The 19,451-nt window shown below is 39.1% G+C and overlaps 1 protein-coding gene across 1 annotated transcript in view; it reads left to right on the top strand.

Moving 5' to 3' along the window:
* FOCAD (focadhesin) overlaps window positions 1–16,229 on the top strand; it is a 91,049-nt gene extending 74,820 nt beyond the window's left edge. Inside the window, exons 31-44 of the mRNA XM_072359075.1 lie at window positions 119–241; window positions 1,308–1,385; window positions 1,755–1,826; window positions 1,973–2,075; window positions 3,078–3,158; window positions 4,100–4,228; window positions 6,705–6,820; window positions 8,684–8,941; window positions 9,515–9,604; window positions 10,684–10,861; window positions 12,173–12,270; window positions 12,975–13,226; window positions 14,241–14,316; window positions 15,792–16,229. Of these exons, the coding sequence (XP_072215176.1) occupies window positions 119–241; window positions 1,308–1,385; window positions 1,755–1,826; window positions 1,973–2,075; window positions 3,078–3,158; window positions 4,100–4,228; window positions 6,705–6,820; window positions 8,684–8,941; window positions 9,515–9,604; window positions 10,684–10,861; window positions 12,173–12,270; window positions 12,975–13,226; window positions 14,241–14,316; window positions 15,792–15,865 (1,728 nt within the window). The 3' untranslated portion in view covers window positions 15,866–16,229. The remainder of the gene's footprint in view (window positions 1–118; window positions 242–1,307; window positions 1,386–1,754; window positions 1,827–1,972; window positions 2,076–3,077; window positions 3,159–4,099; window positions 4,229–6,704; window positions 6,821–8,683; window positions 8,942–9,514; window positions 9,605–10,683; window positions 10,862–12,172; window positions 12,271–12,974; window positions 13,227–14,240; window positions 14,317–15,791) is intronic.
* Window positions 16,230–19,451: the final 3,222 nt, after the last annotated feature.

Below are 19,451 nucleotides of genomic sequence, written 5' to 3' on the forward strand. Positions count from 1 at the left end.
TATGACTTCTGTAAAGGAATAATAAATGTTTACATAACTTCGCAGTAGTAAATACAGAAAAGAGTACAGAGTTCTGTGGGAGATTTGTTTCTTCATGTGTGTCTTTCTTACTTTACAGACATCTGGTTTTGCTTTAGCTCTTGGTACCATTGTTCACGGTTTGTCCGTTTGTGGTCATGGCAAAGCTGAAGACTTGAGTAACAAACTAATGCCAGCCTGGATAAAAGTTGTGATCGCAGAGGTAAAGGAGTTTTGATTCATATCCTAGGGTTTTTAAGAGGGCACTCTTAAAAGAAAAGTAGAGACATAAATTTCATTGTGTTTGTTGGAATGGTTTAGGAAAACCTGGGACAATCTGAATAAGCTGTCTGAGTTGTACTTGCTATTAAAAATGTGAAGTTCACTAAGAAAAACCTTATTTCTCTTCTGGCTGTTTGCTTTATGGGAAACGCTTATTCTTAGGAAGTCTTGGAAATCTGGGCATCTTTATTAATTTGGAACAATATCAAACAATAAAATATAGGTTATTAAGTAAATCAAGGTACCTGGTGAAATTAGGTGCTACTTAACAAAAATAGACTAAAATAAATGGAGATTATAGTGTCTCATTTGTTTTAGATTTACTCCCCTAAATGGTTATTTTGCTAAGTAATAAATTGCCAGTAATCCATTTTTATGATATAGTAATTGCTTTCTCTATACTCAAGGTATGCAGTGACTGCAGTGCAGTTTTTAGATTGAACGGATGGTATTTGTGACTGTTGATGAACAGGTCCAGGGTGGCTGAAAGCCCCACTCATCATTGTGTTGTAACTGTGTAATGGGAAGATTAACATGCATTCAGTTGTCCTGTGTGCCATTCTGCTTCTATCATTCTAATTTCTCATTATTAAAACACTTGTGTGAAAGCAACCTCTAAACCTAGACCTTCAGGTGGGAGCTGAAGGTGAGTTTCAGTAAGAAAAAAAATGTTTTAGAGCTCAGATTCACTGGCCTGTTTTGTTGAAAACACACTGCGCCAGAAGGAAGTGATTCGTCAGAGAAAAATGTGTGGCTATTTTAGATGGAGAGAGTGGGGAAGGAAGTCTCTATATAAAGCCTTTCATTCAGCAAGACGAATAATCATTCAGCATGCTGGAGTCTGATCTGAAGAGATTATTGAGATGGAGAATATAGTTGTGATAACAGTCGTCTTTTATTTGAAAGAAAATCCCCTTTGCTTAAGGGAAGCCAATCTGTTGTGCTCCAAATTCTACTGTGGTGCTGTGTGAGCCCAGAGTTTCATTAACACTGAACTACATTTCCAGGGTTCTCCAACAATGCAGCGTCTGGCTGCTGTCAATGGGCTGGTTGCGCTGGTGGGTTCTGAAGGAGGCGTGATACAGGTGAGAACATGCATGCAGATGGTACTTTTATCCTAGAAATTTGATGAGAAGACATGATAGAATGATCTCTCCTGCATCCATGCAGGAGCTGCCGTCTACCAGGGCACCTAGTAGTGAGTTATGCTGGGTACAAACCAAGTGAGATGAATTCGTGTGTAGAATGAATCTGATCCATTTTTCCCATCATATGGCTCATATGCATTATCACTGGGAATCAGGTTACTGTTGTGTAGGTTTTCTCCTTTCCTCTGCTCCCCCACAAAAAGGCATGTGTGCAAATATAATCTGCCTTTTCAGTATTCATTCGCTGCTGCACTGTTTCTTTTCTTCTCTTATAAAGGTCACTATTTCTTTCTGTTCCTTTGGCAGCTGAAATCTGAAAGCATCCAGACCTCCCAGTTTCAAAGTAAGCTCAATGAAGTCATCAGAACCCTTACACAGGTAAGGAGCTAGTATGTCTTTCAAGCTTTGGATAATGCAGTAGGGTATCTTGACACTGTGCCCAAACAGACCACTTCTGTTTAAAGAAATGCTTTAGTATTTCTGTCCAGCTTGATGATTGAAACATTTTTTCATTGTCTTAATAGATTATCAGTTTTTCGGGGCAGATTGGCCTTCAGACAAATGCAGCAGGACTTCTTGGACACCTTCATATGTCCTGTTTGTCTTCTACTCAAAGCAGGACATCTGGTAAGATGATTTATCTTACTGCTGCTTAAAGATGGCATACAGCAGTAGCACGTAATTAAAAAGGCAGTGAAGGCTACAAAGAATACTACAGACTTGGCACTGCAGGCCTTAATATGAATGACGTCTTTTAAAGCAGAGACTTCATGGTCTTGTGTACCAGACCTAAAGCTTGAAATGTGATGCAGGGATTAGTGTGCTGAAAGGGATGCTCTCCACACTGCACCCTGCAATCTGCTTTTACTGCAATTGCTTTTGCAGTATCAAAGTAAGGTTCTCTGTTATGCCAGTCAAGCTTGTATGTTGCTTCTGCCTTTACTCTTTAAAAGCATTGAGGATAAATTGAAATAAGTTTTGTATTGCATCGGGCAGATACGTTATCTATGTTATCCAATCCATGCCTTGAGAGATTGTTAAACCTACTCTGTTACACTTCATAACATTTCATTAAAAAAAAAAAAAAAGCTAACACTGAAAAACTAACAATGAGAAACTTATTCTTCAAATGAGTTAGTAGTACAGATTTCTACTTAGCTGAAGCTGAAGATTAATGTTCTATTCAGCGCACTTTTAATGTGACATTTAACACAAGTTCATATTCTGTCAAGATATCATTGCGTGATTGGATTTTCTACTTCTGTATAATCTGATGTAAGTGCTTGAGTTTAGATAGACACGGAATGTTTCTGTTTTATTAAATTTCAAATGGAGCTTTAAAGCTTTTAAAGCTTACTAAGGCCTGACTTGTAGTCACACCTTATCCGTGGCTTTTCAGTTGGTTGTTGAATTTGTTTTTCAGACCTGACATTTTTCACTGTTGTTTAACTTGCCTTTGCAGCGGGAAGGCCAGTGGAAATATCAGTAGTCTTTTGGTTTAACTGCTTTGAATCACCTGCAGACTTAGTGAGCTCAAACATAGCTCCATATTTGTATTTACATGGAAGCTGGAAGTTACACTTTCTGCTAACACATTTTAGCATATAAACAGTCTTGTTGTCTTCACAGTTCCTCCAGATTTTAGCTACTTGCCTGAAAGCAGCTTTATCCGGGCAGCCATTGACTTTGCCATTGAAAGTGGAAAAAAAGGTGAGAAGGAATTAGAGTATAATACCTAGGAAATACATTATGGCTTAAAAGTATGACCTTAACAACCTGCTTTTATTCAAGAGACCTTTTCTAAGCACTGATTTGAGCTTCACTAATGCTTCACTATGCTTCTCTAATGTTTGCACTCTAAACTTCCATGTGCAAACTCTTTTAAAACAAAAAAATTGAATTACATGTAACAGAATCATATTGTTCTGTCTGGATTTTTCTACATTTTTAAATCTTCTACCTTTCCCCTTCCCTCTGCCTGTGAGATGATGCATCTCCCTTGTGGGAATGGAAGTCTGGTCACTTTAAATGTTAGCATGTATCCTCAGGTATATTTCATCAGACAAAACTGTGTGAAAAGTGCAAAGTAACCTGTTGAAAGTATGCTGTTACCTGTGGAGTGCTAATGAAAGAGATCTGTCCAATTTAGCAAGGTTTGCTCTTAATGAAGGAGGAAACTGCTTCGCTTCCGGGAAACTGAGTTAATTCCCCATGTTTAAGTAGCACAGTGCATAGTAAAGGTTAGCATGTCTAGCAGTTTTTTGTGTCATGCATCATTGGGTTGAGACATGAGAACAGTATCAGAAAACGTGGCTATTTTCCTAATTTAAAAAAAAAAAAAAAAAAAAATGTCTGTAATTTACACTACAACAGATTCAAGAGACAGGAACCCGAAAGCTTCTCCAAAGCTGAAAAACCTTTGTCAGGTTATTAGTGTTAAACATAGATCCATTAATTACAAACAAGAGACAGCTAATTCTTCTATACAGAGGTCAAAAAACAATGCAAAAGCAGCGGGTAATTTTATAGTGCTCTCTAGGTCTTCACTATAGACTGGTCTTCATTGCAGCTTGAGTTGATATAGTACATTCACTTCTGAAGCATTTAAACAAACATATAAAATCAGGCTGTGGTTGGATATTCTGTTCCAGGCCCTGAATCTGTTCCAACTCAGCTGGTGAAAGTTGCACTGGCACCTATTGCTGTAGTTGGAGGAAGTCATCAGTATCCACCTGTAAACTGGGCATCTGTTCTTTCTCCTTTGATGAGGCTAAACTTTGGTAAGTTCTATCATTTTCTGTTAAGTCACTTGTATTTGCCACAACACTTCTTTCCTAATGCAGTTTTCATCAGCTACAAAACCTGTTAGTTGCTTCAGAAATTGAAGTGTTTACTATGCTCTCAAGGGCAACTTTCTAGTGTTTGCAGGCATGTATTTGCAATTGTTGTGTTGGACATAGGTTGTTGTAATATAAGACGAGATTAGAGAACAGAACTAAGAGTTCTGTTAAGTTCTGTTAGGATGCTAGTGGATTTGGTGAAAAGAACCCATCAAAGACCGGAAATTGTCTTAATCCAGTACCAACTGAATGCAGTACAATTGCCTGTGTTAGAAGATGCAGGTAGATCTATCACAAATTTGAACTACAGCACATCTAGCTATCGCTACTCTAAAATATAGTTTTATAAAATGTTTACTAAATGGCACTGGCTAAAAGGGGAAAGCATATCCCCATCTTTCCATCACAGCTCTGGATTCCGTGTATCTAGGAGTTGGCCAGTGAAGGGGCATCAGTTAGCAGGTGGTGAGCAACTGCACTGCACATCACTTGTTCTGTATATTCTTTTGTCATTATTATTTTCCCCTCCTTTTCTGTCCTATTAAATGTCTTTATCTCAGTGCACAAGTTGTACATTTTTTTTTCTAGTTCTCTTCCCCATCCCACTGGGGGTAAAGTGAGCAAATGGCTGTGTGACATTTAGCTACCTGCCAGATCAAATCACAACACTGAAGTATGGGACTGGATAGTTTTTCTCAGGATATCTGGTGGTGTCATTTTTGGTTGACGTAAATGTCGCTGACTTTCACTCATTTCCTTAAAAAATACCTACTGTTCATAGTTCCATATTCCCTTGATTCTGCAGAGTTTTGTTTCTCTTGATTTGTGTAGTTGTCATTACTGGTTTTGCAGATTGTTTTTTACAGCTAGGCTGGTCAAGAACTGTTGCATTTAAATTGAGCCCAGAAAACTGAAAGTTTTGCTTATTTCTCTCTTTAGTTATACAAAATGCCTGCAAAAGCACTAGAAACCACTGAAATGTCCAGTGTGGAACAAATAATTGCTAGATCTAGAAGAAATTTGGCAACAAATGAAATGCTTTTACTGTTAATTGGGCTGGAACTTTTGTAATCTTACAATGAATAGTAGAATCTTTTGTAAGAATATGTGAAAGAATTTCCTATACTGAGCTGTGCAGTGCATGCTAATGCAAATCTGTGTGCAACCTTATGAATAGCTGAAACTTCTTAAATTCTTGGGAAATTTTTTTATTCCTGTTTTTTGCTTAGGACTCTGACTTTTGTAAATGAGGGGAATTCCAAAGAAAATTGTACATTGGTTTTGTGACACTGTTTTTATTAACTTCAGTGCACATGATAGTCTGTTTTCAAACATAATTTCTCTTGATTCTTGCTCTGTGTTCCTGTGGAAGTTGCATATTCTTTTATATATCTGCACAGAAATAGAGATTCTTGTGTGCTAGTAAGCATTATTTCCAGAAGCTGGAGCATAGGAAGCTCTGCATGAATGTGTGCAAGAACTTCTTTATGGTGGGGGTGACGGAGCACTGGAACAGGCTGCCCAGGGGGGTGGTGGAGTCTCCTTCTCTGGGGATATTCAAGACCAGCCTGGATGCCTACCTGTGCGACGTGGTGTAGGGAACCTGCTTTGGCAGGTTTTGATCTCTGGAGGTCCCCTCCAACCCCTATGATTCTGTGATTCAGCTTGTTTTAAAAAGCATAATGCAGTACGGTTCACCTGGCAGTCAATCTAGAAACATAAAACTAACATAATTATGTTGAACTAGCTATGTCATGAATATTTGTATGAAAAATAGATAATTTATTCAATTTTATCAGATTCTTACATGACTATTGTTCGTGGACATCTTTACAAAACTTAAATGCTTCTAAAAGTCTGCTGTGAAACTTATCTGTAAAGGTATTGCAGAAGATTCATTGCAGTTGCTGAGCAAAAACTATATAATGTGACATAGGTGGGATCTGTTATTTAACAATACTCTTTTAATAATCCCTAATTATTGGTGATGTAGTACTCCAAGCTAGTGAGACAGTTCTGAATTGGTTGACAAAGTATTTTCTAACAATTTTATCCTTTCAGAGTTGTGCAAGTAACATAACATCTAATGTACGGTCTTCTAAAGAGCCAAAGTATTAGTTTCTTGAATTATTTGCCTTGCTCATGCACTACTAGTGAACTGTGTGATTGTTAACTTTTTCTTATTGAGAAAGCTGAAGGGAACATTCAGCAAGACATCTCAGAATTTGTCCAAGCGTGAATGGGTAGAGGAGCATTCTACAGTGAATGTGTTGAAAACTCTAAGTAGCAGCTCTATAAATGGAGTTTCATCTGCAAGTGCTCAAGTAGAACAATAACCTTCATTTTATGCATTGAGAATAAAATTAAAGTTAAAATAATTCATTTCCTAACTTTTTTGTTTTTTGTTTTGTTTTAGGTGACGAGATAAAATATCTCTGCCTTGAACTGGCTGCAACACAAGCCCAATCATCTCAAAATGCTGCAGTGCTTTTGGGGATGTGGGTGGCACCTCCTCTTGTTTATAGTCTCAATGTACGTATGTCAGAAAATCCGTGTGACTTCAGCACCTCTTTCTGAAGAGATTGCTTAGATACTAATGAAGTTTTGAGTGTCGAACTGTAAAGTGATTGCTGGGTTCAGAATTCTGCAGAAATGAGTACTTTTTAGCATCTATTTGTACGGATGGACTGGAGTATCTTGTCTGGGTCCTTCAGGTTCAAGACAAACTTAAGATATGCAGCATTGTTTTTGTTTTGATCACTTAAGATCTTTTGCACCTCTTCCATTTCCTGTTGCATTTCTGACAATCTAGACATGTAAGAAGCCATGGCATATAGGGAACAAAATTGTTCTCTTCCAGTTCCTTGAGGGGGGGTGTCTTTTGTCCTGTGATTTTAAATTAATCTCCACAGATAGATGAACACTCTGTGGCTTTTTTAATGTATATGCTTGATGTGGTAGCAAAAAGCTAAGTATTTGGTTTCTGAGCTCTGGTTTCTCAGTGCAGTGTGGATTTCAGGTCACAAAATGGACTAAGCCCCAGGATATATTAGTTTTTATTTTTTCCAAGATAATTGCAGTTTTCTTCATTAACCAATAATATTAATGGTATTAGGTGTATCATACTCCTGTGCTTGGCTGCCAATGAAAGGTCTGTATGTTTTGTTTGGGATTGCAGTGTGCAGCATACAGGGAAACCAAAATTCTTCTGCCAGCACAAAAGGTCTTTAGTAAGAGTTCACTAAAAAGAATTTCTTCAATTTAGAAGGAAAACAGAATGTTGCCATGTTTGAATTTCTTGTAATTCAAGCAATCCATAAGAAGAGGAAAGAAATGAGACACAACTAAGGAAGGGATCAGATTTAACTGATTTAGAATGCTTTCTGAAGTGTTTTGAGTTGCGTTTTTTCCTTGCTTCTTTTTTTTAATTTAATACTTTATAAGTTGAATGTCATATTGAATCTGAACATGGAATAAATGTTCCATCAGAAGAGGGGTGACCAGCAGGACAAGGGAGGTGACTGTCCCCCTCTATTCTGCTATCGTGAGACCTTAGTGCAGTACTACATCCAAGTCTGCGGCCCACAGAAAAGACATGGAGCTTTTGGAGAGGTTCCAGAGGAGGGCCATGAAGATGAATCCAAGGGCTGGAGCACCTCTCTTGTGAAGACAGGCTGAAGTAGCTGGGCTTGTTCAGCCTGGAAGAGAAGGCTGCAGGGAGACCTCATTGCAGACTTCCAGTATTTAAAGGGAGTTTATAAACATGAGAGAAATCAATTTTTCACACAGGTGGGAATGGTTTTGTACTAAAGAAGGAGATTTAGATTTGATGTCAGAGAGGTTTTTTTTTACTAAGATTGGTGAGGTGCCGGAACAGGCTGCCCAGAGGGGTTGTGGATGCCCCATCCCTGGAAGTTGTCTAAGGCCAGGTTGGGTGGGGCCCTGGATAATCTGATCTAGTGCTTGCTCTAGTGACTGGCAAACCTGCCTGCAGCAATGGAGTTGGAACTTGTTGATCCTTGAGGTCCCTTCCAACACAAGCCATTCAATGGTTCTGTGATAATAGAGTTAGAATATGAAACTAAGTGAAAATCAGATTCTGTTTTTAGCCCAAGAGGAAATTATCTGTGTCCTTGAAACACACTGATTTATATAGCATGTGGAAAAAAAATCACTTAGTATCTCAAAGCAATTTAAAATTTGTTTTGGTCTGTTAGATGATGAGTGATACCCCTGCGTTTGTAGATTGCTCCTATGTAGTACAGGGAACACCACTGAATTGAAAGCTAATTCCAAATATGTAGATGAATCAGAAAGACCTAAATGCAGTGAAGGTAATTAATCTGGAAATTACAGCAAACTTTAAGACACTCTTACCTTCTATCGTCTTTTTAGATGAAAACACAGAAATACCTTTTCATGTCCCTGTCCCTGTGGATGAAACATGTTGCAGAAGACAAGCTACAGGCTTTTACAGAAGTGTTTCTGATACAACAGTTTGAAGTGAACCGCACAAAAAACCCAGAAATTTGCCAGTGTGTTTTACAGGGACTCATGCAGGCAATGAAAATTCCAAACCCTACCCAGTACTGCTGGGGCTTTTTGTGCCAGGCTACTGAGAAAATATTTGAGCTTCTACCAAACGAAATTCAGGTAAGGAATAACGTATGAGACATATAAACTTTGAATGGTTATTTTTACTGATGTAAAATCCCGTCTTTTTGCACTGACTCATCAGATTTGAAACATGAAGTAGGATGTAAAATTTTTAGTGAGAGCAGTTAAGATTTCTGTGTAATTTCAACTGACGTTACTTTCAAATATACTGTTGATTGAGTTGTGAGGCCATTTCATTACGGGTTTCCCTCTTAAATAACTTGGTAGTGGGAAAACACAGTATTGGTACTGAAATAAATAGTACTGAAACAGAAGCAGAGAACATTCAGAGGTGTTCTTTTTCAACAGAGGCCTCAGCATCTTGCAGTGATATAAAGAACTACCTAGATACAGAAAATATCTGCAAGGAAGGATTTTTAAAAGTTTTTTAAAGTGTTTTAGTATATATATTTAGTTATGTACGTATATATGTATTTATTTATTTATTCCTACATGAAGTGCATTGAAGTTGTTGTCGTGGTCACTAATAAAGTTCCTGGACGTAGTGGTTTTAATGAAGAAGAAATCTGGTGGTAGATGTCCAAATGTGCATTTACTTTTCTGTTGCAGAGAAGTGAACTGGAGATGTATGTCAGTGTAGCAAAATGTATCTCAGAAATGGCTGATTCAGAAATTGATCGCATTGTCCAAATCTCTAAGGTAATTACGGTTTTCTCCTGGCCTTTTATCACAAAATTAAATGAAATAAGCATAAATTACCATTCTTTTTTAATCTTACCAGTGTGTTTTAGGTGCCGAAGAGCACTGTTTGTTTAGTATATCCTGCATATGAGAGTTTGGGTACTACTCTACAGACATCAGAGAGGGAAGCAAAAGTGGTCAGTCCACATCCAAAACTTCATTAAGGCAGCTAAGTGCTGCTGATTTCACCCCAGGGCTTTGAACTGGACTGTTACTTAGAATAGGAGTGGTGTTAGATTTTCTTAGTCCAGTGGTGCAAATAAGACTGTAGCCTGCCTGTGTTAACATAACTGCCAACTTGAAGCAGACTGTAAATACATCCTTTTGAGAACTGCTGGATTTTTTCTTTTGTTAAAAAGTGAAGTGCTTCAACTGAACTGTCTTTCATTCGTGACCTAATTTGCTGTATTTGTATTCATGCTCAGAGTGTTTCCTGGTAGACAAAGATAACAGTGGAAACTTTCAACTTCTAGCTTACCACATCAGCTAGCAGTGGAACACTTAGCAGCTGAAAAATACTATATGCTGAGTAAATAACCTGTGTGGAAGGAGTTTAGAGCGGGTCTTTATGAACAGATATCCATGACAAAATGCTTTGCTATTTCATCTACAGATCAGAGAGAGTGAATCGAGATTTAAATAGGTCAGGAAAGCTGAACAATCATTTTCTTGAGTTCTTGTTTCCACACAGTTTGTGAAAACCTCTTTTGTCACTAAAGGAAATCTCTTATGCAAGATTTGGATCTTAAGGACTGTCACCATGAGTCATTTCAGTTTAAAGGGGAGTGTAAAACTTAAAGCAGTATGGAAACAATCAAACTGTACTGAGTTGCACTTTGCTTGATTATTCAGAGGCATGTAAAATTAAAGTAGTATGTACAGTCTTAGGTTTTGTAATTTGTCTGAGAGAAAAGTAAGCCTGCTAGATAATCAGAGAATTCCTTCCCAATCCCACTTCAGAGGAATAAATCATATTTTTCTGTTTCCACAAAATAAGGCATATTTTGATTTAATGTTTTCTTACGTTTGGTTTGCAGAGCAATGTGGAGAAGGCCATCTTCACCAAAGTGTATTTGATTTCTCAAGGCAGACTGCCTTTGAAGAACTTGAGCGCTGTGATTGATACTTCAATAGGCTATTACCAGAAAGAGTCTATAGTATGGATGTTCTTGCATGGTTTCTATCACTCCCGTATTGTGAGCCATGAAAACACCGGTAAGGCCAGCCTTAAAAAAGGATCAGCTACAGTACCAGCAAATACTAAAGGGTCTGCTCTGATACTATTTATGTAATTTTAAGATGATCTGATGCAATTGTTTTCAAACTTCTCTACATTGGAAACTATTCAATCTTCAGAATCTTTCAGCTTCTGAACTACTTCTAACAAATGCTGTTGTTATGTTTTTCTCCATTTCTTTTATCGTTCCATGGATCAGCAATGAGTCACATATCATAGACAAGTGATTTGCTGGCCACAGCCATGACTGCATCTTGTGTCTCCGAGTTGTTCTAATCTTTTGAGTATTGTTTGAAATACACGTAGCACATCAGTGACTATTGTCAGTGCAAACCTGCTGTCCTTCATAGCTAGTATCTCGCTTAGCAGTGTGAGACAAAGTAAGAGTGCGTTTCTGTGAGCCTGGCTGAGCCAAGAGAGCAGCATGCTCTTTTGAGCTCCTTCTGCTGAACTGATAAGAGAAACAAAATTGTTCTTCTTTCTCTCCACCATAACTGATAGTTGTGTAGTGGGTTATATGTTGGTTGGCTCACCTCAGCTTCTGATAAGCACTGGAGCTGACGCAAGTGAAGTAACGGAATCGCGCAGTAGGATAAATGAGGAAGAAACAAGCAAAAAAGGAGTGAAGAATTAAGTCTCCCCCTTTTTGTGGCTGCAGGATGTTAGGCTGACTATTCAAAGATGAAAATCAAAGTATTACATTGTTCATTCATGCCTGAGGTCCCAGCTGTGATTAAAGAACTTCAGCTATTACTGAGTTTTGAATGAAGTGAGGTTCCTTTCACTGAAAGAGGAGGCAATGTGGTAAAGGGCATATGTGGGGAGAGGGTAATGACACAGTCTCAAAGCTGAAAAATGAGATAAAGTTGATTATTAGTTTGTAGGAGGCAGAACTGAATTTGGACAAAAGACTCTGAGTCAATGAAATGTGTCCTCAAATCAGCAATAGAATATGTACTAGTTCCATTGCCTTGACTGTATTTTAAAAGACCTTGGGGAGGTTTTTGGTTTTAAGAGTAGTCATGTCTGCAGTGCAGTCTGCCATTACATAAAAATAATCTTGCTAAACATTTATTTATCTGCATGTGCAGTGTGCTGCCTACATTACAGGCGAAGGCTCTGTACTGTGCAAGTGCCTGTATGCTTTAGTGGCAATCATGAAACAAATGCGATAGTGGTGTTGCTGGTTGTTGTTCCTCCACAGTTGTTGCCATTGTTTCCTCACTCTTGACTTTTAAGGAAAAATCGTGAAGTTTAAGTGAGCCAGTATTCTTTTCTTTTTCTTTTAGGAGTGATGAAAAGGATGGACTGGCTGCTGGACTTGATGGGCTACATTGGAAATTTAGCGTACAAATCAACACCTGTACAAAATGTTGATCTTAAAGAGGTACGTGCTGTGAAAATAATTTTCAGCTTTCAGGAAAAAAAGTTATGTTGCTGTAGTTCACATTCTTTCTCAGCACTGGATATTGTTCTCTATGCTTTCGTATTTTAGAAGACTTTTTGTGAGAAATGCAACTAGATATAGGCAAAAAACTTGCTGTATATAGATTAAAGGAAAATTTGAGTTCACAAGTAGAACTGTCTAAGGAGATTCGAGTTCTGCGCTTGCTGTTTCTTTGGGAGGGCTTGGACAGTTTTAAAGTACTAATACTGTTAATTATAATGCCTGTTCAGCCATTAGTTTTCTGTCTTAGGGCAACAAACAAGCTACATATTTTGCATTGCTACAATATTTGTCAAAGGTTTCGGCACACAAGCCTGACCCTGGACAGTCAGATTACTGTAAAAATGTTATTTGCCCATTTTAATGAGATGTGGGTCAGCATTAAACTAAGGCATGGCTTTAGAAGAGTGTGTTTTTGCTTCTCTTTGTTTAGACAGTTTTGTTTGATTTTGAGTTGAAAAAACAAAACCAAAACCAGCCTAGCACTGCTTCAATCCACTGAGAATATTAAGAACTTTTTAGTTGTTACGTTTTGAATCTCAGGTGGATTTTCACCTGATTACTTTGAATAAACCTCCATATGTTATTTCTTTTTTTTTCTCCTGTGTTACTCATTTAATAAAGTGTACTTTTTTCCTCTTCAGGTTATAGATTTTCTACTGTGGCTGTTTGCAGGTTTGGTGGTGGCCTGGGCTGACCATAGTGCACCATTACTGCTTGGCCTCAGTGCCAACTGGTCACCATGGAAGCACCAAACAGTATTACCAGAATTATCTGAGGATCGAGTTGGCAGGCACCACACTGACAAGCTTGCTGTGCAGGAGGTGCTCACTCTTCTTCCCAGTAGCATTTCCCTTTTGCTAGCTAAAGAGCCTTGGAAAGAGCAAACACAAAAGGTAAGATTGCACATGCTGGTAAGCACCTAACATGTGATCTTGATTTTCTTTGTTCATATTTTGAGACAAGTAATATCTAGTATATGACTGCAGTTTCTCAAGTAAAATTAGATAAAAGGAATATTTCCATAATCAAACTCTTGAGGGAGATTTGGGTGCTGGTAGCCAGTTGGTCTTGCTAAACTCTAAAAGGCAGGCCCACTAGAGCTGGACATCACCACTGTGGCAATGTAGGGCAATCAGCGATCTCCGTTTGTAATGTTTCAGTTTCACTTTATTTTCAAGTTTTTCATTAAAGTAAGTGTAAACAATTGTGCTTATTTGGCAAACCTATCGCAGATTGCTTATCTGATATGTGGAAATAGTATGAATCCATTGATTGATAGCTAGAACCACTAATGATTGGTTCCTGCACACTTCTGTGCTTTGAGTTCTCACTCAAGTCAGAGTTCAGAATACAGGTGAAATGTAGGAGTGGGGTGTTAATATGCAAATGCATGATTTAGACTTTAGGGAAGAATTTGACACTATGTTCTGAAGATCACTCCAATAAGCTTGAAATACCATGTTCTCCTGCAGGTACCGTACTCTGCTAGAAAAACAGTGAGAAATGAGAGAGTTTAGAAGAGGGACAAATACAGTAAGAGTAATGATGGATTTGCCTTAAAACATTGGGACAAATACAAAAGAGTTGTATTAATAAAGATGTAAATAGGCAAGAGAAAAGGGCTTACTGTGCCCTCTTTTCTACAAAGAACTATTGCTTCCATGGTAGGAAGTACCATGTACCAGGATAAAAGTACCACATCCAACAGTGGAAGAAATTACACTAATGGTGAGATGCAGTTTGGTTAGTTTGGGCAGAAGCTTGATTGGCCGCTACCTCTGATGAGATAACTGTTCAAATTTAGCAGCAATCTGATGTTGCTTACCAAACTGTAAAGAATTTGTGGTGTTTAGATACTGAGACTCTTTTAATTCTTTTTTCTTTTTTTTTTAAATTTTAATCCTAAGTTTATTGACTGGCTTATCAGCATGTTGGAAAGTCCTAAGGAAGCATTATCAAAATCTTCTACGGACCTGCTGAAAGGTATTTTTAATTGGTTCCTTTTCTTTCCGTAACTAGCAATAACAGAGAAAAATCCAGTTATTAAAAGGAGTAAGATGGATCTATGGAATCAGCATATGTAGGAGAGCTGTATTTTGTCTGTAAGGGCACCTTCACAAGCAAGATAGAGTACCTATCTGTGACGCCTTTTTAAAGACTTTGCTGTCTTATCTGCTGCCTCTTGTGATACTGTTGTGAAGATGTAAGGAACCCAGTGGTCCCAAGCAAGATATCTGGTCCTACAAGAGTATTCAGTGATAGATCTGTCAACTGTTTTTGAAATTACTTTTAAAAATGAACATACTATTTGTAAAGCCTCCAATTCTAGAATAGAAATCACAAAACAGAAATTATGCTGATGCATCTGAACTGTGGGGAAGGGAGAAGAGGCAGACAATGACAGCCCAGAGTAGTTGTCTGGCTGGTGTAGTGAGCCACAGAATGGGCTCAATAGGGTTATTGAAATGAAAGATAAAAATAAATATGGGGGATGCACAATATTTTGAATTACAGTAATATGATTTGACCCTACCTTGTACTACATTGGTCACTTTGAGAGGTAGAAGTGTCATACAATCTGTGGAAATGATTAAGGGGATACCATAAATACTCTCTGATGAAGGAAGTGTGCCTTTTCTTCTTTCCATTAACATAAGGCACTTCATTTGAATCACTTGATTTGTTGGACCTAAGCACAACTTCTTGTAAGCTGCTTGTAAGCTGTTTGCTTTACTAGGATAATTGGCCTTGTTTTTGACAGTCTTCAACTTCTAATCACTCTCTGATAAATCTAAAGATTCCCCGACTGTCTGCTTATCTTCAGTGGGCTCAAGTTTAGTATAGCAGAAACATGCTAATGGATGTTGGGAAATCTTCTGTAGTCAGAAGATTGCAGTGCACACAGTATATTCTCAATATGCAGTGGTTGAGATGAGTTGATTCACTCCTGGATGACTAGAATGTGAGCAGTTTGGTAACCAGATTCTGCTTAATTGCATGATCCTTTTGAATCAATGGATTGCACTGTGAATCAGTAAACTGACCAGAGGATATAAGACCTTGTATTCATGCTTCTGTCCTTCCCGGTACCTCCTAACCCCCCTATCTTGGATCTCTGGTCACTGAATTGAGGCTTCCTGCAGACTTGGCTGATACGTGCTGCTTCAAAGTGATGATCTAATGAGAAAGTGGTGATGTGATTTCAGTGGGAGACATGCCATAAAGCAGGTGAAACGTCTTGTACAGCATGACATTTCAGAGGGATGTAGAGACTAGTACATCTGGGAATAGCAGAAGTAGCACCAGAAGCTGTCAGGCTAGGAAATGAAAGTCATGAAAAGAGTCAGTAAAAGGGGAACTGAATCTATACGTGTTAGTGGAATGACTAGGAAGAATTCCTGCACATACTTTTCATTCTAGACTGCACGTATTAATGTGATTTTTCCTTGTCTTCACAGTTACACTTCTGGCCTTGAGATCTCTTGCAGAGTTCAAGAAGAAAGCAGTGTGGACTAAAGCTTATGGCTGGTAGCTGCATGCAAAGCCTTACCCTGTGAAGAAAACTGAAAGCATAAAGTTACTATTCGGGCATCAAGGCTAATTCCAAAAATGTTTCCTGTCAGAAGTTTTTCAATTTTATTTTTATTATTATTTTTAATCCTTCCCTTCTCTCCCTAAGACTCTAATGATGAAAAAACCAAAATGTATATTTTTCACTACTGGGGTCGTTCCTACAGACTGTCTGGCATGGTTTGAGCTGTACTGGATCTGAATGAGAAATATGCTGTTTCAGTTAAGCTGTTTCAGTGACAGCTGGGAGCGTCAGAGGCTGTAGCGGTGTGTTCTGAGCTTTGTGGAGCAAGTGGGAAAGAAATAAAACGTTACAAGAATTGTTCGGATGTGGCCTATTTCCTGAATTGCATTTTAAAGCCTTGAATGAGTACTAGTTTTCAGCAGATAACACTTTTTACTATATGATGCCCTTGTGCAGCATGGCACCACAGCAGAGGTATGTAGGATACAGCTCCTGAAAGGGGTGTTACGTGTGTCAGTTTTGCAACAGCTTTATCAAGACTGTTTAAGTCAGTGTCTGCAAGGAAATGGGGAGCCTCCAGCTCCAGGATTACTGCAGTTTTCCGTCCACTGAAAGTTGTTTTTGTGTCCTTTGCACAACTTTGCATGTGAGAAGAGCTTTACCTCTGCAGTCTGGGAGAGAGTGGACTTAAAGAAGCAGAGCTGTGTTTAGCAATTCTCCTCACTAAACAAAAGTTAACTGACAATAACTGTGTGTGTACTGGACTCTGGTGTCTTGCAAAGCTCTACTACAAGGAAGTGTTATGGCCCTTTATCTGGGAGCCACGCCCTCTACAGGAATTCTCTTAATTTCAGGGCCGATTACATTTCTGTGCAGAAAAAATTTTCCACTGAATTCATCGTTAGCATTTCCCACCTAACAAAGCGAACTATAAGGAACAGCCTTTGGCTCTGTTGATGCATTGTTTCAGCAACTGGGTATGTGGAAAATTACCACAGAGCTTGCTTGTATTTCTAAAGTAGTGGATAATAATGATAATTTCCTGCTGTGTAGGCAGCAGTATGTGGAGAAGCCAATCTAAAGGTGAATGCACAGAAGGACTCTGAAACCACTGTGCTCTTCTAAGTAACCTCTAAGAAAGCCAGATATTTTAATGCTGCCACTCATAGAGTGCTATTGCAAACTAACTTACAGCTCCACTCATCTAAGTTTGTGTCTGCATTAGCATTCTATTTTAGATGAAAAGTGTGATTATTTTAGAGGAAGCTGTGGGTAGCAGTCGTGTGCTGCATTACAGTTTGTACAGTGGAACAAGTACACAAGCTGCTGGATTGGAGTGTGTGTGTATATATAAATAGTGTATTATATATATATAGTGTGTGTATATATATGTATGTATGTATATATATATATATATATAGTGGAAATACTCCATATAACTGTGTGTTCAGCCCACAGAACTAAACAAAAGCTAGTTAGAAATATAATCCTCTGAAAGACTGAGAAGTTCACTGTTGGGTCCCTGTAGTGTATCCTTTTATCTACTGTTCCATTTCTGTTGGCCTGCTTTTCCTATATGTGTAGCCTGTGATGGAGAGAGGCTGTGCCTCCAGTTGTGTGCTGGTGCTGGAGAAATTAATATTATTTTTATCACTAGGTGATGTCCTCCATAATAGAACGTTCCTCTGGAGACAGTGACTTTCAAGGACTGAGGACAAGTTAATTGCTACCGCAGTTTAGATGTGTGACAAGGCAGCAAAGCTGGAGCTGGAGCAGGCAGTAGGATGAGTTCTTGTGATTCCAGCATAGCTGTTCTATAGGCAAGCAAAAAGAGCACTGAATAATGGCTTATAAAAATTGTTTCTTTAATTTTTATATACAAATCCGTTTCCACATTTCATATATATACTTATGAATTCAGTCTCACACTGCACAAGCTGTATAAAGATGGACAAATGTAGTAGATATGCTTCTGTTCCTGAGGTGGCTGTCCAGTGCGTCACTTTCTAGTGACACTCCTTCATCCTTCATCCTTGTCTTTGGCTCTTTGTCATCTTCATATAGTTATGTACAAAAAGTGCTTATTTTGCTCAAGGGTTTTATTTCCCAGATGTGGAAAGAAGTCAGGCAATATTTGAGGCGCTTTTTTTGCCTGCCCAGTCCCGATCTTTCCAGAAATTAAGTAAGGTGGAGTTGGAGTTACAATGGCCTACTGTGTTCATACATGGAAGGCTTTCTTCCCTAAATCTCCCTCTGCCCCAAGTTACCTCTGCACCAAAAATGGGGGAAGTTTCCAGTAATTAACTTTATATTCTGGAGTTCCCTCACACAGTGACTTTAAAGAATCATTCTACTATTCCAGCCTTTAAGCTGGCTATTGGTATCAATGCAATGGAAGTACGATATGTATTTTTATGTTAAAGCAAACAAACATGAATATCTGTGCTGGGTTTGAGCTGGCTGGTTGCTGGATGCTTACCCAGCCTCCTAACCAGAATGGGGAGAGAATCTCAGAGGTAGGGCTGAGTTGAATGCATGGAGATCACTCACCATTTACCATTATGAGCAAAACAAACTTCAGTCAGGGGAAGAACAGTTTATTGCCAAATAAACATAGTGTGGTGATAAACAAATACAAAAACATTCCCTCCTACGTGCTCAGCTTCACTTCTTAATTCCTGTCAGGGGGGGGTGGGAAACACGGATTGTGATAACACGCTTCTTTTCCTGCTGCTTTCTTCTCATACTGTACCCCATCTCTGGTGTGGGAACCCTCCTTCAGCATCTGCACTGGTGTAGGCCCTGCTCAGGCACTGTAGTACTTCAAGAGCTGCTCCATGGCTTCTTCAGCGAGTCCACAAGCACTGCAGCAGTCCTTCATTGCTGCATTTGGAGTTCTGCTCCGTGCCTGGAGCACCTCCTGCTGTACTGTCCTTGGCACCCACAGGGCTGCTTCTCACACACATTCTCCCTCCTCTCCCTCACACCTAGTGTGCAGTGTGTTTGCGTTTTCTTATATAGCATTTTCACAGAAGCACTTCTCACAATGTTAATAGGTTCAGTGGTGCCCTATGGTGGCTGTTCTGAAGTCATCTGGTGCCAGTTCTCTGTCCAGGCCATAGGTGTGGGCCTCTTCTCACAGAAGCCATCCTTGCACCTTCCCCTGTGCTCCCTATATATCCAGTATAATATGTTATGCTTCCTCCCACAGGGTCCCTGAATAGTTGGAGGGGACATTGAAGATTCTCCATTTCCAATGCCCTGTTGTGAGCAGGGATGCCCTCCACCAACTCAGGCTGCCCAGGTCCCCACCCAGTTTGGCCCTGAGCACCCCCAAGGATGGAGAATCCACAGCTGTTCTGGGCAGCTGTGCCAGTGCCTCACCACCCTCTGAGTATTTCTGACATAAGTCTATTTCCCTCTACTTTACAGCTATTCTCCCTTGTCCTGTCCTCATCAAGCCGTGTAAAAAGTTGGTCTCCTCTTGCTTATAAGCTCCCCAAGGTATTGGAAGGTTGCAACAACATCTCCCCAGGACCTATTCTTCTCCAGGCTGAAAAAGCCCAGCCTCCCTCAGCCTCTC

Source organism: Excalfactoria chinensis, chromosome Z (genome assembly GCF_039878825.1).
Source record: "Excalfactoria chinensis isolate bCotChi1 chromosome Z, bCotChi1.hap2, whole genome shotgun sequence".
Classification (NCBI taxonomy): domain Eukaryota; kingdom Metazoa; phylum Chordata; class Aves; order Galliformes; family Phasianidae; genus Excalfactoria; species Excalfactoria chinensis.